Below are 17,452 nucleotides of genomic sequence, written 5' to 3' on the forward strand. Positions count from 1 at the left end.
GACGCCAGAAGGACACAGTGTTTCACCCGGGCTCGGTCTCCACTTACAAATACTACTATCACCCCAGCCTTGTGGCCTGACGCCCGTTTTATCCCTCTGTCCCTCGGGAGACAGAAGGGATACTGCTTCTCGCTACAGGATGAGAGGAATGGTGGGCGCCCCCCTTAACTAAAAACCGAAAGGCTACAAATACAGTAGATCTGCAAATACCTCTTTATGACAATGACAAGGGCAATAAGGAAACTTCTTCACGTGGGAAGGAAAGGGAGGTAGGCCTTAGGTCATCTAGAACATCAAAAACTGGCATGATAAGTGATTCTAGAAGATACGGAACACTTTAGAAAATGATCTGTTATAATGGAAACACACATCACCTGTCACCTCAAAAATTCTTCAGTCACATATTCACGTGAATAAAGGACACTGCCAAACCACACACAACAACCCTAAACAAGAGTTCTTAAGAGTGAAATACCAGCAGAACTGGTTTCTACAGACATTGTAATGGGGAAATCTGATTTAATATAGAATGGAAAAAAAAGTGCATGTCAGGTTACTTCTTTATTATTACTGTCATCATTCTGTATACCAAACCTACATCCAAAAACAATCAGAGACTATTATTTACCCAAAAGGGGCACCTGGGTGGCTCAGTCGGTTTAGGCATCACACTTCAGCTCAGGTCATGATCTCACAGCTTGTAGGTTCGAGCCCCGCGTCCAGCTCTGTACTGACAGCTCAGAACCTGGAGCCTGCTTCGGATTCTGTGTCTCCCTCTCTCTCTGCCCCTCCCCCACTCACGCTCTGTCTGTCTCTGTCTCTCTCTCTCTCTCTCTCTCTCAAAAATAAACAAACATTAAAAAAAAAATTTTTTTTAAGACAAGACACATGGGGCGCCTGGGTGGCGCAGTCGGTTAAGCGTCCGACTTCAGCCAGGTCACGATCTCGCGGTCCGTGAGTTCGAGCCCCGCGTCGGGCTCTGGGCTGATGGCTCAGAGCCTGGAGCCTGTTTCCGATTCTGTGTCTCCCTCTCTCTCTGCCCCTCCCCCGTTCATGCTCTGTCTCTCTCTGTCCCAAAAATAAATAAAAACGTTGAAGGAAAAAAAAAAAATTAAAAAAAAATAAAAAGACACAAATAAAAGTACTATTCAAAAAAGTATAAAATATTCAAAGTCACGAAACAAACAAGAGTAGTGGTAATTTATACCAGGTATCTAGCCTAAGAATGGTCACCACGATTGAGCATTAAATTTACATAGAACACGTTCTGGCAGCAAAAGTGTAACAGCATCTCATACAGTTCTTACCATCTGAGGACATGAAAGATACCAGTCAGTCATAAGAGGAAATTAGTTTTCTGCCCCTTCTTTCTACAAAGGATGCATTTGATTTTCTGTACTATACAAGACCCAGTATGTTCTATAGTATACCTGGTAGGCTGCTGTTCAAGCGTTAAACAAGCATTCCCACCAACCATGTATCTAAGTGACCTAAAAGTTACGCCTACCCATTTAAAAAGAAGACTGACCTTACTTTTTTCTACACATACCCTGCACACAGTCTGAGGGAAAGCTGCCCTCCACCCTCTCCCACACCCCCACTCCTACAGGGGGTGGGTAAGAGTTCTGGGGGATAGTACACTATTCAGAGTATATTTTTGTAAGACTACAATCCAAACAATGAAAACCCAGAAAAGAATTCCTTGAAAGAATATAGAAAAAGATAAACACAAGACTCATTGAAATGTCATTCATACTAAAAGGTCTCAAGCACAGTCACATAACCCACAGATCCCTGAAGCTCAGTGAATGTCTCCAGAATGCACGCACTCAGTGATGGGAACATGGATGCAAAAACAACTCCTCTGCAAAGGACAAATTCAAAGGTCCCACAAAGGAGGCAACAGACACAACCACGAGGGGAAAGAAAGAGAGCAGGAGAATCACCTTTTGTTGCTTTTTCCATAAGGAAATCAGGAAGAAGTACAACTGCACACGACGAGTATTTCCCGGAACCTAGGGAACCTAGGGAAATGGGAAATGAAGAATGGCCCAAAGCAATGAAGGAAGAGTTAAAAAAAAAAAAAAAAAGTTAACCTACAAAATGGGCTCCCTCAAAATCAGAAAAAAAGTCTAATCCCACCAGGCACATGGGCGAGACCCAGCATAAACAGAGAATTAAAATAACACCACCTGACACTAAAGAATTGGCTATTTTAGAGAAAAAGCCTAAAACTAACAAGATGGAAAAACACAGGTAAGCAGGACGTATGAATACATCTCCAGGAACACACAAGAGCAACCCTACTCTTTTGGAAAGGAAAACCCGAACCAATCTGACCTTGAGCAGAGGATGCTATACACGCATCCGCACTCCAAATCCACTGAATGAGGAGATGGAGAAACCCAACATTTAACAGCAAGGTAAGTCTTCAGGAAGACAAGGGAAGAGATGTCCCATGAATCACCCAACCTTGTCCGAAGAGCTGGGGTGGCAGGGCTGAGGGGGAGGCCAGAGGGATGTTCTAACAAGAAGATGTGAGAAAGAAAAGTCCTTCAGGGAACCCATCTAGCCTGACTAGCTGCAAGAGAACACTGTCCACTGGCAGAGTAAGGGAAAAGTGGACTTCCCATCATCTAAGGGGACGAGCGACACAGAGCACAACTGCATTTGAACTCAAAGAGCCCAACTTTACACGCTAACCTCAAGTGTGCTCCTCCAACCCTTACCATTTTCCTTCCACTGCCCACAGTACGGAGCACCCCGATTAGCAGGAGACCTGGGAAGGCAGTCGGTGGTAGGCAGGACAGGAAGGGATCCACCACTGGAAGTGAGATGGGAACGCTCACTCTCCTGGGCACACCCCAACATCTACAGCAGGCACTCAACTCTCGCTTTCCAAGGCTCGTTAATACCACACCCTAAAAATACACAATTCCATCAAGCTGAGTATAAATACAGACAGAATGACAACAGCATGAGAACTTTTTTAAAAAACTGGAAATGGAGGTAAAAAGTGCTACTCTGGGGCAGCGGGTATTGTGCCCACCGGGTAACTCCATGTGAGCTGAAGGGCAAAGTCTCGAAGTCAAAGCCTAGCGCTGGCCCAATCTTCCAGATCACCCTGCCTCCTTCCTCAGTAACCCGGGCAGGGAGAGTGTCCTTGCGAGAAAAACGCTTAAAGGTCCAAATGCTCAGAGTCTGACAGAGCTTGTTGGGGAGGATCAGGCTCCACACTAAGCCTGTCAAAAAGTGAGACTTTGCTGCTGAGTGACAGCAGCCAGCAGCCATTCCCAGCTCAGGGAGGGAAGGGACTGGGGGCCCCAGAGGCGGCTCCACCATCGCCCTGCCCCAGAGCCAAATGGGCAGACTGTGATACTCAGGACAAACATGGACAACAGTCCCTCCCACCCGATGATGAAGTGTCACGGGCCTTCCCAAAGGTACCTTTTCCTAATGTGCACAACCTCTCTCAATTATTTAAATGGCCAAAATAAAACAGCGACATATTTACGGCTGCTCATTCCTAGTTCTGTCACAGAAACACATATTCTCACCCCCTCCTCTCAATGCCCCAAATACACGAAATCTCTTTCCCCTACACAGCAGTGAAGAGATCAAGATGAGAACCTTTCACCCTACGAAGAATCAGGCAGAGGATACTACCCCTAAATTCAGAATGCCTAAGTTTTTGGTGTGCATCAGCAAGCACTCTACACTTCATGCACTCGGAGACTTGGTGAACGCTCAGGATGCCACTCTGCTTACTCCATACAGTACAAATGACAGACGAAAGAGTGGTAAGAACTGGCCATTCATCAGTGAGTTTTCTGATTCCTCTAAGGTTAGAGAGTTACCGACAACAGTAACGTATGTCCCTATCTGTACACATCAAGGTCCCCACCTACACGCAGAACGCACAGCTAGCCATCTAACCCTTCCAACTTACCGCGTACACGTAGCAGATGTGACTTTGTCTGAATGCATACCTACACGTGTGTACGTATAAACAAATGCATGGCATCATGTTTTTCGCCAAAAGAGAACCAGAGCAGTAAAAAAATAGAAAGCATCCAAATTTCCCCTTCACCTGAAAGCTACAATATCAAAAGAAAAAAAAAAAAAAATGTTCAGATCCCATGAGAGACAACACGAGGCCAAAGGAAGGTTCTAGTACAACAAGAAGCACACTAGCAACCCCTTCCCGAATGGCACGTGGGCGACATGAGTGTCTACACTCCCTTTTCTAGATGGAAAGGCATATGGCTTCTTCTTACCCAGCCAACATGAATACAATTTAAGAAAAATCAGAAAAAGTCAAGGTAACAGGCTCACTAAATATGGCTGACGGGCAAACCGAAGCCGCAAGGATATGGGCTCTCCTAAAAAAGAAATGGGAAGTTTATTTCCAGGGAAGGTTCAAAAACTCTTGAACGTAGAATGCACAAAGTCAGGTTCTTACTGCACAGAAGACAGTAATGGGACCGCCAAAAAACAAGGGCACGTGACCATGTTGCGGGTGGGGTGGTGTCAACTGGTGAGCGCTGCCCCCGCCTAGGAGGCAAGAGTAGGCCGGAAGCAAAAAGAGACCTGGTTCTGCTCAGACACAGAGGAGTAATCACCGTGACCCCTTCTTACTCAGGTACCAGGCACAATGGAAGCCCTGCCCTACATCTGATCCCGGGCCCCCACCAACACCCACACAAGAAACTCTGAGGAGAGAGAACACGCTAGGGGAGACAGCCAAATGGGGAAAGGAGCTCTGGAACGTCCAGTTTCTCCCCTAAGAAAAAGAGGGCAACTCAAAGGGTATTCAGGAAATGAGCTCACCCTAACCCAGGAAAGTGAGCAGAGAGTATGCATAATCTGTAAGAAGTATCTGCTTTCCTATTTAGAAATGACTTCAGAGCTGCACAGGCCCCCACTACCCACTGGGTGAGGAGGGAAGAAGAACATGGGGAGCCCGAGTCCCCTTGTCCTGGCAAAAGGGTCACTAGACGGTGTGCAGAGGCCCCAAAAGCTTCCAGAGAAGATGAGAGGTTGAGACAGACCCCTCTGCCAAAGAAGGATGAGGGTCACAGAAGGTAAAGGGCAAGGAGTATGGAGATCCTCACTTGCCATAGAAACGGAGACCCCACCCTCCTGGCTGCGAGGGGTGCAAGGGCAGGAGTAGGATGGGAACGACTGCTAGGGGCGGGGATGCTGCGCAGGCCCCCTTCCCAGGAAGGGAAGGGGGAGGGGTCACACGAGGCCCTACGGCCCGGGGACGCTCAGCAGGAGGGGGTCCCCCTGGCGGGGAGAAGCACGGGGACCCCCGCCGGCTCTGGGAGGCGCCCACGGGGCTCGAGGGTGATGCTGGACGGAGTCCGCCTGGCCCTGCCGCCCGAGAGCCAGGGGCGGCGGGGCTGAGCGCCGACCGTGCCCCCGACAGGGACCGGCCCGGGGCAGCGGGGCGCGGGGCCGGAGGGGGCCCGAGGCGGATAAACTTTCCGCCCCGCGGCCCCCACCGGGCCCGGCGCGGGGGGCGGGGGGCCGCGCCGCGGGCCCGGGAGCGGCGGGGATGCCCGGTCCGGGTGGGGGAGGCGCCGGCCCTCCCTCCGCCGGCTCCTCCTCCTCGCTGGGCCCGGCCCCCGCCCGCCGGCCCCCCGCCCCTCCGGCCCCAGCCCGCCCCCGGGTGGGGGTGTGCGGCGCCGCGCTCCGCCGCCCGGCGAGTCACCTCAGGACCCGGCCGCGCTCCGCCCCCCCACCCGCCGCCCCCTCCCCGGCCCGGGGCGCCCGCCCGCCCGCCGCCGCCGCGCCCCCGCGCTCCCGCCCGGCGCCGCCGATGCCCGGGATGTCCGGCGGGGCCGGGTCCCGCCGCCCGCCGCGCCGCCCCCGGCCCCTCACGCGCCGGCTCTTACCTTCCGGCTTGTTTTCGGCAGCCATTTCCCCTCCGCGCGCCACATCCTCCTCCTCCTCGCGACCGGGACCCCGAGCGCGCGCCTCGTACCGCCGCCGCCGCCGGCCCAGCCACCCCGCCGCCGCCGCGCACCCGCCCTGGCCCCGCCCCGCGGCCCACGCACTGCGCCCGTTGGGCCGCGCGGCTGCCACTCATAGTGCCCGCCACCAATCGCCCCGCACCAGGGGTCTCACTACTCTCCGGGAGGAGCGTCCTATCCGCCCGGCCCATTGGCTGGTCACCACCCAACGGAATGAAAGGATTGGTCAAGAATCAACGCCCCCTCCCCACCCACTCCCAGGAAAGCCCGCCTTCCGGACCTAAACAAAGCTTCCCAGTGGTCAGAGTCGGAAAGAACTGCCCAGTCAGGACCCGGCCGACACCGAATATTTCCTCGAGGCCGAGACGGGGCGCTTTGATTGGGCGTTACTACAGTGTTTCCCAGGCCGTCCAGACCAATCAAAGGGGGTTCCCGGAACTCGGGAGCGGCGAAGGGAAGCCCCGCCCCCGAGCGTGACCGTCAGGAGGAAGGCGCTCTCTCATTGGCGCGCTGGGGCTTTTCCCGCGTGCTCCCGGGGCTGAAGGACGTTCCCGGGGAAGCCGCTGCCGGCGCGTGGGGTCCCGGTGGCAGTGGAGGACGCGGCGGGATCTCCGGAATCCCGCGGCCTGCCGCTGCCGGGGGACACCGCGGCCCGGGACCCCGGGGCCGGGGTCGGCCGGGCGCCGCGCTCCGGAGCCCGGTCGGCCCGGGAGCCCGGGCGTCGCTGCCGGCCGTGGGGGTGGGGCGCGCCTCCCGCCAAACCCCGCCCCTTCCCCTCCCCCCCCCGGCGCTCCGCCCCTCCCCCCCCCCCCACGCCCGGGCGCCCGCGCAGCCGCGGCCCCTCGCGCGGGTGCCCGGTCCGCCCGTGCCCGCCGGTGCCCGCCTTCCGTTCCCCACCCCCGGTGCGCTCCGTTGTCCCCCTTTCTGGCGGCTTAAAATACTGAAACTTTATTTTGGTCACGTTGGCCATGTGACCCACAGAGCCGATGACTCATAACTGCCTGTCCCAGGATGAGGCCGCCGAAGGAAACCTTGGAGGAGCGCTACGCCGCGGCGCGCCCGCCCGGAGGGCGAGGCAGGCCAAGTTTCCTTCGGTCCTGGGTGTAGGGTCGTGGTTCTTCGCAGCGAATGTTCCAGCGCCCGCGCTGCGTGCGGGGTGGGAGGCCAGCCTGGAAACAGGTCAGGAGCACCCCGCGGGGGACACGCGCGCCGCCGCGGCCGCTCCGGAGGGCTGTGCGCACGCGGGGGACCGGCGCCACCGGGGGTGGCGGGGTCCGGAGTGCCCCCTCCCAGGGAAATCGGCACTGGCGCACGTGGGCAGGTGATACCGGAAACAAAGAAAGGGCTGAGCCCTCCAAGTTTAAGAGAAAAAGGAAGAAAAGTTGAATGGAAAGCAGAGCTCCAACCCCTCTGTGTGGATCTTGCGTGGCTTGCAGTGGGAACATTTCATTCCTCAGATGTTAGGTTTTTTTCCCCTTCCTACCGTTGAAGACGACTAGCAGAATCAGCGAAAGGTCCTCGTTCGAGAATTTTGACGTTCGGATTTGACTGCCAAAGTGAATTCTGTGCCAAGCCTAACATGCGTTCTTGTGGTGTTCACAAGTAAAAATTTAAGTTTGCCAGGAATAAAGATGTCCCAAAAGAATGCTTTGTATTAGACACTCGTTCTTCAACAAACCTTAATTTTATGAACCTCAAAAAAAATGCAAAAATTTAACAACTAGGGTGCAATATTTTATCGATCAGCATTCTTAATAGTACCTATGTTGACAATTTGAGTAGTGAAACGTCCTTAAAAGTGCTGGTGGCATTGAAAATTAGTATAACCCTTTTGAAAAGCAATTTTACTGTACGTATTAAAAGCCATAAAAAACGTCTGCATCTGTTGACCCAGTAATCTTACTTCTGGGAATCTATTCTAAGGAAATAACACTAAATGCCAAAAAAGCTATATGTGTGAAGGTACTTTTCATAGGATCACTGTATTTATTACAACAAAAACTTGGAAGCATCCTAAACATGCTAATAATGTTGGGTATTTAGTAAGTACATTGTTTTATATCCACACAATGGAGCATTATGGTAGTCATAGACCTCAGAATAGCTTACCCATTGCTAGGTGAGGGGGAAACTGTTCATTTATCATATGTGTTTCTAGTTAAAAAAAAAAACTGGATTTTGTTAAAGGTTAATACAAAATACACTAAAGAAATAACATTCAGGTGATGAGGAATGGGGTTGTTTTTTAATTGTCTCTGTTATCTATAACATGGTCCTAACTATACAGCTTTTATAATTGAAACATGTATTGAAATTAAAACAGGATTTTATCCAGTGCTTAATGGAGGCCAGACACTGTTAGGTTCTGAGGATGTAAAGGTGAATAAAGTTGAGCGTCTCCCTCCACAGGTCTCGCAGCCTAGCAGGGGCTAACAAACACAAACAACAGGTCACAAGTCAAGCTGCAGTGGGGACGACACGGGGGTCATGAATGTCACCGGAACTTGAAATAAGCAAGGCTGTCATAGCAGAAAGCACCTGTGGGGAAGCTTCTTAGACTCGGGCAGAAATGGCAGTTTTCAAAGTGCAACCTGGAAACCTGGGGAAGTGAGGGGATCCTCGGGACTCTTTCTGTGGGTCAACAAGGTCAAAACATACGTCAGTCTCTTACGCATGTACGGTGGAGTTTTCCAGAAGTCACATAATACATGACGTCAAAACAGACTGAGAGCAGAAGCAGCTAGGAGAATCTAGTTGTCTCTTATTAAGTGACATATTAAAGAGATTTGCAGAACCATAAAACAATGCTGCTCTTATCACTAACTTTTTCATTTTGGAAAACTTAGTTACTAAAAAATATGTATGTTAACATGTAATCGTTTTTTTTTAATGAGCTCATAAATTTTTTTTAAATTGCTGTAGAGTATATACGTGATAAATAAACGTATCACAAACAAAAAGCTCTTTGGCGTCCTTAATAATTTTTCAGAGTGTAAAGAGATCCGAGATCAATGGGTTTGAGAACGGCTGGCCCAGAGGATGAGATGTTGGGGGTAGGCTGTGGCTGGTTGGCTGTGCTGTTGTCTAGGTGAGTTCAGGCTGCTGTAACAAGGGACCAGGAACAGTGGCTTGTGACAACTGAAATTGATTTCCCACAGATAAGAGGTCTGAGATCAGGGTGCCTCCTCCCACTGTGGAAACCAGAGAGGGGAAGCAAGTCCCCTCATGACTCTTAAAAGGGCACTAATGCCATCATGGGGCCCCACCTTCATAGCTTCATCCAATCCTCATCATCTCCCCATAGCCCCACATCTTAATACCATCACATGACTGGCAGGCTCCAACATACAAACTGGGGGGTGGGGAGGGACAAAAATATTCAGTCCATAAGAGCTGGTGTTTGTCTTTGCTTGAGAGGTTACCAAGAGGTGGGCATTTCCAGTCCGGGAAGCCATTTAGAAAGTGGCTAAATGAGCCCATTTATAAAGGAGAGGAGTCGGGAGAAATGCTGGACACCCTACCTTATGAATCCTTGCCCATTTTGGCCCCAATGTTCTTCAAGGAAAGAATTCTACTGTCCAGGAACAGATGAACATAGGTAAATAAGGGGAATATTAAATGATCGCTTTCTCATCTCAAAAATCATTCTAAAAGAGTGTTCTTTCCTGGTCAGCATAATTACAGTGATTGTGTATCATGACAGGTGATGAAGATAAGAGTGCCAGGACTTGAACATAGTATTGGAAGTCCTAGCCTCAGGAATCAGACGACAAAAAGAAATAAAAGACATCCAAATTGGCAAGCAGGAAGTCAAACTTTCACTCTTTGCAGACAACATGATACTCTATATGGAAAACCCAAAAGAGTCCACCGAAAAGTTGCTAGAACAGATCCATAAATTCATCAAAGTCTCAGGATATAAAATCAATGCACAGAAATTGGTTGCATTTCTATACACCAATAATGAAGCAGCAAAAAGAGAAATCAAGGAATCGATCCCATTTACAATTGCACCAAAAACCATAAAATACCTAGGAATAAACCCAACCAAAGAGGAGGAAAATCTAGACACTGAAAACTATAGAAAGCTTATGAAAGAAATTGAAGAAGACACTAAAAAATGGAAAAATATTCCATGCTCATGGATAGGAAGAACAAATATTGTCAAAATGTCAACACACCCAAAGCAATCTACATATTCAATGCAATCCCTATCAAAGTAACACCAGGAGTCTTCATAGAGCCACAACAAACAATCCTAAAACTTGTATGGAACCAGGAAAGACCCCAAATAGCCAAAGAAATCTTGAAAAAGAAAACCAAAGCTGGAGGCATCACAATTCCAGACTTCAGGGTGTATTACAAAGTTGTAATCATCAAGACAGTATGGTGCTGGCACAAAAACAGACTCTTACATCAGTGGAATTGAATAGAGAACCCAGAAATGGACCCACAAACATATGGCCAACTAATCTTTAACAAAGCAGGAGAAGAATAGCCAATGAAATAAAGACAGTCTCCTCAGCAAATGGTGTTGGGAAACCTGGACAGAGACATGCAGAAGATTGAAACTGGACCACTTTCTTACACCATGCATAAAAATAAACTCAAAATGGATGAAACACCTAAATGTAAGACAGGAAGCCATCAAAATCCTAGAGGAGAAAGCAGGCAAAAACCTCTTTGACCTCGGCCACAGCAACTTCGTACTCAACACATCTCCAGAGGCAAGGGAAACAAAAGCAAAAATGAACTACTGGGACCTCATCAAAATTAAAAGCTTCCACACGGTGAAGGAAACAATCAGCAAAACTAAAAGGCAACCAACAGAATGGGAGAAGATATTTTCAAAGGACATATCAGATAAAGGATTAGTATCCAAAATCTATAAAGAACTTATCAAACTCAACACCCAAAAAATCATACAGTGAAGAAATGGGCAAAAGACATGAATAGCCTCTTTTCCGAAGAAGACATTCAAATGGCTAACGGACACATGAAAAGATGCTCAATATCACTCATCATCACAGAAAGACAAATCAAAACCACAATGAGATACCACCTCACACCAGTCAGAATCGCTAAAATTAACAACTAAGGCAAAAACAGATGTTGGCGAGGATGTGGAGAAAGAGGATCTCTTTTGCACCGCTGGTGGGAATGCAAACTGGTGCAGCCACTCTGAAAAACAATATGGAGGGGGGCGCCTGGGTGGCTCAGTCGGTTGGGCCTCCAACTTCAACTCAGGTCACGATCTCGTGGTCTGTGAGTTCGAGCCCTGCGTCGGGCTCTGGGCTGATGGCTCAGAGCCTGGAGCCTGCTTCTAATTCTGTGTCTCCCTCTCTCTTTGCCCCTCCCCCGTTCATGCTCTGTCTCTCTCTGTCTCAAAAATAAATAAACATTGGGGCGCCTGGGTGGCGCAGTCGGTTAAGCGTCCGACTTCAGCCAGGTCACGATCTCTCGGTCCGTGAGTTCGAGCCCCGCGTCGGGCTCTGGGCGGATGGCTCGGAGCCTGGAGCCTGTTTCCGATTCTGTGTCTCCCTCTCTCTCTGCCCCTCCCCCGTTCATGCTCTGTCTCTCTCTGTCCCAAAAATAAATAAAAATGTTGAAAAAAAAATTTAAAAAAAAAAAAGAAAAAAAATAAATAAACATTAAAAAAAATTAAAAAAAAAAAACAATATGGAGGTTCCTCAAAAAATTAAAAATAGAACTACCCTACGACCCAGCAATTGCACTACTGTTATTTATCTAAAGGATACAGGTGTGCTGTTTTGAAGGGTCACATGCACCCCAATGTTTATAGCAGCATTATCAACAATAGGCAAAGTATGGAAAGAGCCCAAATGTCCATTGACAGATGAATGGGTAAAGCAGTTATGGTATGTATGTATATATGTGTGTGTGTATACACACACACACACACACACACACACACACACACACACACAATGGAGTATTACTCAGCAATCAAAAAGAATGAAATCTTGCCATTTGCAACAATGTGGATAAAACTAAAATGTACTATGCTAAGCGAAATTAGTCAAAGACAAATACATGACTTCACTCATATGTGGAATGTAAGATACAAAACAGATGAACATAAGGGAAGGGAAGCAAAAAATATAAAACCAGGGAAGGGGACAAACCATAAAAGACAAATATAGTGAACAAACTGAGGCCTGCTGGAGGGGTTGTGGGAGGGAGGATGGGCTAAATGGGCAAGGAGCATTAGGGAAGACACTTCTTGGGATGAACACTGGGTGTTCTATGTAGGGAATGAATCACTGGATTCTACTCCTGAAATTATTATTGCACTATATCTAACTAACTTGGGTGTAAATTCAAAAGAAATAATAATAAATAATTTAAAAAAAAAAAAAAGAGTGGCAGGACTTGCTTCCTTAAACTGGAAGTTACTGGATTTGACACAGGAAAGCATATACTGAACCCACTTCAGAGGCTTAAAGACTCCTGCTCACTCTTTCCCAACCCAGGACAAGGAAGAGTTGAGTCATTCTACCCATGACTCCTTAGCTTTGGAAGGGCTACATTGTTCAAAGTAATACTGTCCTAAAGTTCTACTTCCAAAAAAGTTTCTCCCCTTGCTTTCTCTTTAATTATTTTTTTTTATTTCGAGATCACTACAGCTTTGCAAGCAGTTGTAAGAAAAAATACAAGAGATCCCGTACCCCCTTGGCTTTTTAAGACAAAACATAATTAAAACTTGTGAGCTTTAGCAGAACAAACCTTTTTCCCTAGATATCCCATTTTTCCAATCCTGCAAACCCCCATCTTTCCTCCTTTCTACAACCTGCCTGCCTCCACGCACAGAATGTCAGCCGTTGTCATCTGGAAAAGTCTGCTCTCGGTGAGCAAAGTACAGGCTTGTCAGTCCACACATAATGAGCTCTTTAGGCCTAGTAGGGCTAAATTTCAGCTCATTTGAAATGTAATTTGAACATAAAAGTCCTGCTCTGTGGACAAAGATTCTGTTGAAATTTTGAACATTTTCTTTTTATTTCCTTTACTAAAGTACAGCCAAGTCAGCAGGGACCAGATGTCTAAGGCTAAGGACCAACCACACCACTTCTGGTGGGTTTGTTTTCCTTTTAGTATTAGAACCCAGAATAGAACATTATCCTTGTGATAGTGGTTCCAAGAGATGTTATCTAAACGACAGCTTTAATTGCAAAACCTTCCCACAACTAACTAGAATTTAAATAAAAGTTGGCGGGGGTGGGGGGGACCTTTCCACATCACCCAGCTATTGCATAAAACAGGCCTGAGTGCACCCGCTCTCCACGGACCCTCCTTGGACTTAACAGCTAAGTGCCTTTGACAGGATGTCTGTCATTGTCATGCCCTACTTAAAAAATCAATCCAGTTTTTTCTGGACTTTCCCTTTAAAACTAGAGTCTTGGGGCACCTGTCTGGCTCAGTCGGTGGAGCATGTGACTCGATCTTGCAGCTGTACGTTCGAGCCCCACGTTGGGTGTAGACATTACTTAAGGGGCGCCTGGGTGGTGCAGTCGGTTAAGCGTCCAACTTCAGCCAGGTCACGATCTCGCGGTCCGTGAGTTCGAGCCCCGAGTCAGGCTCTGGGCTGATGGCTCAGAGCCTGGAGCCTGTTTCCGATTCTGTGTCTCCCTCTCTCTCTGCCCCTCCCCCGTTCATGCTCTGTCTCTCTCTGTCCCCCAAAAAATAAATAAACGTTGAAAAAAAATTTAAAAATAAAATCTTTTAGGGGTGCCTGGGTGGTTCAGTCGGTTAAGTATCTGACTTCGGCTCAGGTCATGATCTCACGGTTCATGAATTTGAGCCCCGAGTCAGGCTCGGTGCTGACAGCTGGAGCCTGCTTCGGATTCTGTGTCTCCCTCTCTCTCTGCCCCTTCCCCCCCCTCAAAAATAAACATTAAAAAAAATTTTAAGTAAAAAATAAAATCTTCTAAATTCATTCATTCATTCATTCATTCATTAAAACTAAAGTCTCTTCCCTCCTTCTTGAGCTTTCTGGTATTACAGCCTAATCCATTGTTATTGAATTTGAACTCAGGATCAAAGAAATGGCTACTTTTTTTTAAAGAGGGAAATGGTTAAAGAGACAGGCTTTGCTGGTTCAGAAGGGTACATACGCAAAGAACTTAACGACTTCAGAAGCTAACAGACTTAGGAGACCAGGAAGCTACCTCTGCTTTCTGGAACCCAGCGAGATACCAGTGGGGCCCCCAGACTCTCTGTAGAGCAAGAACTTGTGGGCAGCAGTCTAATTGGAGGGAGGGGCGAAAGTACTTAGTATCTGACCTGCAACCCCCACTTACACATTCATTGTCTATTTGTATGGTTCCAGGAGGCAAATAGAGACGGTAGGGCTGCTCATCACCCTCTGGCCACCACTGAAGGCTGGTGAGAGTATCTGGAAGGTTCCTAGGTTTTGTTTGTTTTCTTATTTGCCTCAACATTTTCCATTGTAATTTATTTTGCCTTTCAGTCTTCCAAGGAAACTTTAATTAGTTGTTGAAAATAAAGTGACCTGTCAAAACACCTGAAGGAGAAAGCTGCTGATTACCTATCAGTACTGTTGTCTCTGATGGATACTGAGGCACACCCAAGAAAAATCAGCCTGCTGCCATCTACCAGAGCCCATAAGCACAGCATGGACTCACAGGCATTTAACTGTCATGAACTTCTCCATTTTTCAAATGAAGTCAGCAGTTTCTTTTTCTTTAAGTATTAAGCTGTGGGATATTATGCAGCCATTAAAAAGATGGGGGTAGCAGTGTATGGGTGGCTCAGTCGGTTGGACGTCCCACTCTTGATTTTATATCAGATCATGATCCCAGTTTCATGGGATCGAGCCCCGTGGGGGACGCCATGCTGAGCGTGGAGCCTGCTTGGAATTCTCTCTGTCTCTCTTCTCTGTCTCCTTCTGCCCCTCTCCCCAACTTGTGCTCATGCTCTAAATAAATAAATAAATAAATAAATAAAGGGTACTGCCATGTAAGTTTCTCCAGTTTAGCTGTTGAATTGGAACAAAGCAAGACACAGGGCATGATGTATACTGCTCTCATACTACACAATCATAACATCTATTGTACGTAGAATATTGCACATATTCTAGCATGTACAGAAAACATTTCTGGAAGGATAACAAGAAACCTAAATACTACCTAAATTTTCCTTTGAGAGTAAAACAGAAAAAAGAAATATGGCTTACTCTTCATTTGATATGGTTTAAGTCTTTATTACCATGTGCATCTACCCAACAAATATTTATTGGGTGCCTACGATATACCAGCTACTGATTCTAGGTGTGGGGATACAGCAGTGAACAAAACAGACAAAATCCCTGCCTTCATGGAGCTGGCACCGAGGGAGGAAAGACAGATGATAAGCAAATACATAATCAAAGGTTAGAGAATGATAGATGCTTACAGAAAAATGAAGTAGGACAAGAGGGTGCTGTTTTAGATAGGGCGATGTCCCTGAAGAAAGTAAGAGTGAGCCATGCAGTTACCAAGTAGAAGAACATCCCAGGCAGAAGAAACCGAAGGTGCAAAAGCCCTGTGGCAAATGCACGCCTAGTGTGTCACAGAGACTGCAATGAGGCCATTCGGGAAGAGTGCAGGACTTGAATCCAAAGAGGAATCTGAGGCCAGATCCCACAGGACTTTGAATCCATGGTAAAAGGTTTGGACTTTATTCCGAGGGTCCTAGAAAGTCTATGGAGGGTACGGAGCTGGGAGTATACTTCAGTGGTGTTTTTTAAAAAATCACTCTGGGGCACCTGGGTGGCTCAGTCGGTTGGGCGTCCTGACTTCAGCTCAGGTCGTGATCTCCCGTGGGTTCAAGTCCTGCATTGGGCTCTGTGCTCACAGCTTGGAGCCTGGAGCCTGTTTCGGATTCTGTGTCTCCCTCACTCTCTGCCCCTCCCCCGCTCGTGCTCTGTCTCTCAAAAATAAACATTTTTTTTTATTAAATAACTAAATCACTCTGACATGAGGTGGAGAATAGGCTCTAAGGGGGTAAGAGAGGAAGCAGAGACACTCAGCAGGCGATTATTACAGTCAGGATCTGATGGTGGCTCAAACAAGGTGTATTAGTTTCCTGTGGCTGCTGTAACAAATTACCTTAGTGATTTAGAACAACAGAAATTTATTCTTTTACAATTCTGGAGGCCAAAAGTCCAAAATCTGTTACATTGGGCCAAATTTAAGGTGTTGGCAGGGCTGTGCTCCCTCTGAAGGCTCCAGGGAAAATCCATCCCTTGCCTCTTCCAGCTTCTAACTGGCTGATGGCCACATCACTCCAATCTTCAAGGCCAGCATCTTCAAAACTCTCTCTGCCTCATCTCCACATTGTTCTTGTGTGTGTGTGTGTGTGTGTGTGTGTGTGTGTGTGTGAGAGAGAGAGACAGACAGACAAACAGAATCTCCCTTTGCCTCTCTCTTAAAAGGACAGTTATAATGGCATTTAGAGACCACCCAGATAATCCAGGACCATCTCACTCATCTTAAGATCCTTTTTGTAAAGTTTGTTTGTTTATTTGTTTATTTTGAGAGACAGAGAGAACATGAAAAGGAGGGAGAGAGAGAAGAGAGGGAAGGAATCCCAAGCAGGCTCCATGCTGTTAGAACAGAGCCAAATGCAGGGCTTGAACTCCCGAACCATGAGATCATAACCTGAACCAAAATCAAGAGTGGGTCACTTAACCAACTGGGCCACCCAGGCGCCCCATCCATCTCAAGATCCTTAACCATGTTGGCAAAGACCCTTTTTCGAAATAAGGTAACATTTACAGGTTCCAGGGATTATGACCTGATATCTTTGGAGGCCATTGTTCAGTGCAAGGGTTAGCAAAAAAACATTTTTTTTTTTCAATAAAGGACCAGATAGTAAATATTTAAGCTTTGCAAACCCTGTAATCTCTGTCATAACTACTCAACTGTTACACCTGCTGTGGCAGTGCAAAAGCAACCATGGACAATATCTAAACAAATGGCCATGGCTATGTTCCAAATGAACTTTATTTACAAAAACAGGAGGCAGGTCATAGACCAAGATGGGGGACTTAAGAGAGAGGTGGATTTGGACTATGTATTGAAGGTAGAGATATTGCTTGGGTTTTGCTAAAGCATAGGATGTGAAGGATAAAGGAAAGAAGTGCTTTGGGCCAAGGTTTGGCTCCTAGGATATTGGCCTCAGCAATTGAGTTGGTAAGTGTTGCCACTTAAAGATTGGGGAGAAGCAAGTTTAGGAGAGGCATCCAGAATTCCATTTAGGACATGTTAATTCTGAAATGCATATCAGATATCCAGGTAGAGACATCAAGAAGGCGACTAGATATATGCATGTGAGGCACAGAGAGGTTGTGGCTGGAGATACAAATCGGGGAGCAATCAGCACCCAATGGCATCTAAGACCATGGGACTGATGAAGGTTTCCTAGGGCATTGGGAGTATAATTTACTCTCTTAC

The 17,452-nt window shown here is 47.5% G+C and overlaps 1 protein-coding gene across 2 annotated transcripts in view; it reads right to left on the reverse strand.

Annotated features, from left to right (window-relative positions):
• CAMTA1 (calmodulin binding transcription activator 1) overlaps nt 1–6,002 on the reverse strand; it is an 852,027-nt gene extending 846,025 nt beyond the window's left edge. For both annotated transcript variants that reach the window (XM_047083614.1, XM_047083616.1), the window contains exon 1: nt 5,901–6,002. In XM_047083614.1, the coding sequence (XP_046939570.1) occupies nt 5,901–5,945 (45 nt within the window). In that variant the 5' untranslated portion in view covers nt 5,946–6,002. The remainder of the gene's footprint in view (nt 1–5,900) is intronic.
• Between the last annotated feature and the right edge of the window lie 11,450 nt (nt 6,003–17,452).

Source organism: Lynx rufus, unplaced genomic scaffold (genome assembly GCF_022079265.1).
Source record: "Lynx rufus isolate CCGP_SWC_20201006 ecotype Redwood Valley unplaced genomic scaffold, mLynRuf1.p SCAF_2, whole genome shotgun sequence".
In the NCBI taxonomy this organism is placed as follows: Eukaryota; Metazoa; Chordata; class Mammalia; order Carnivora; family Felidae; genus Lynx; species Lynx rufus.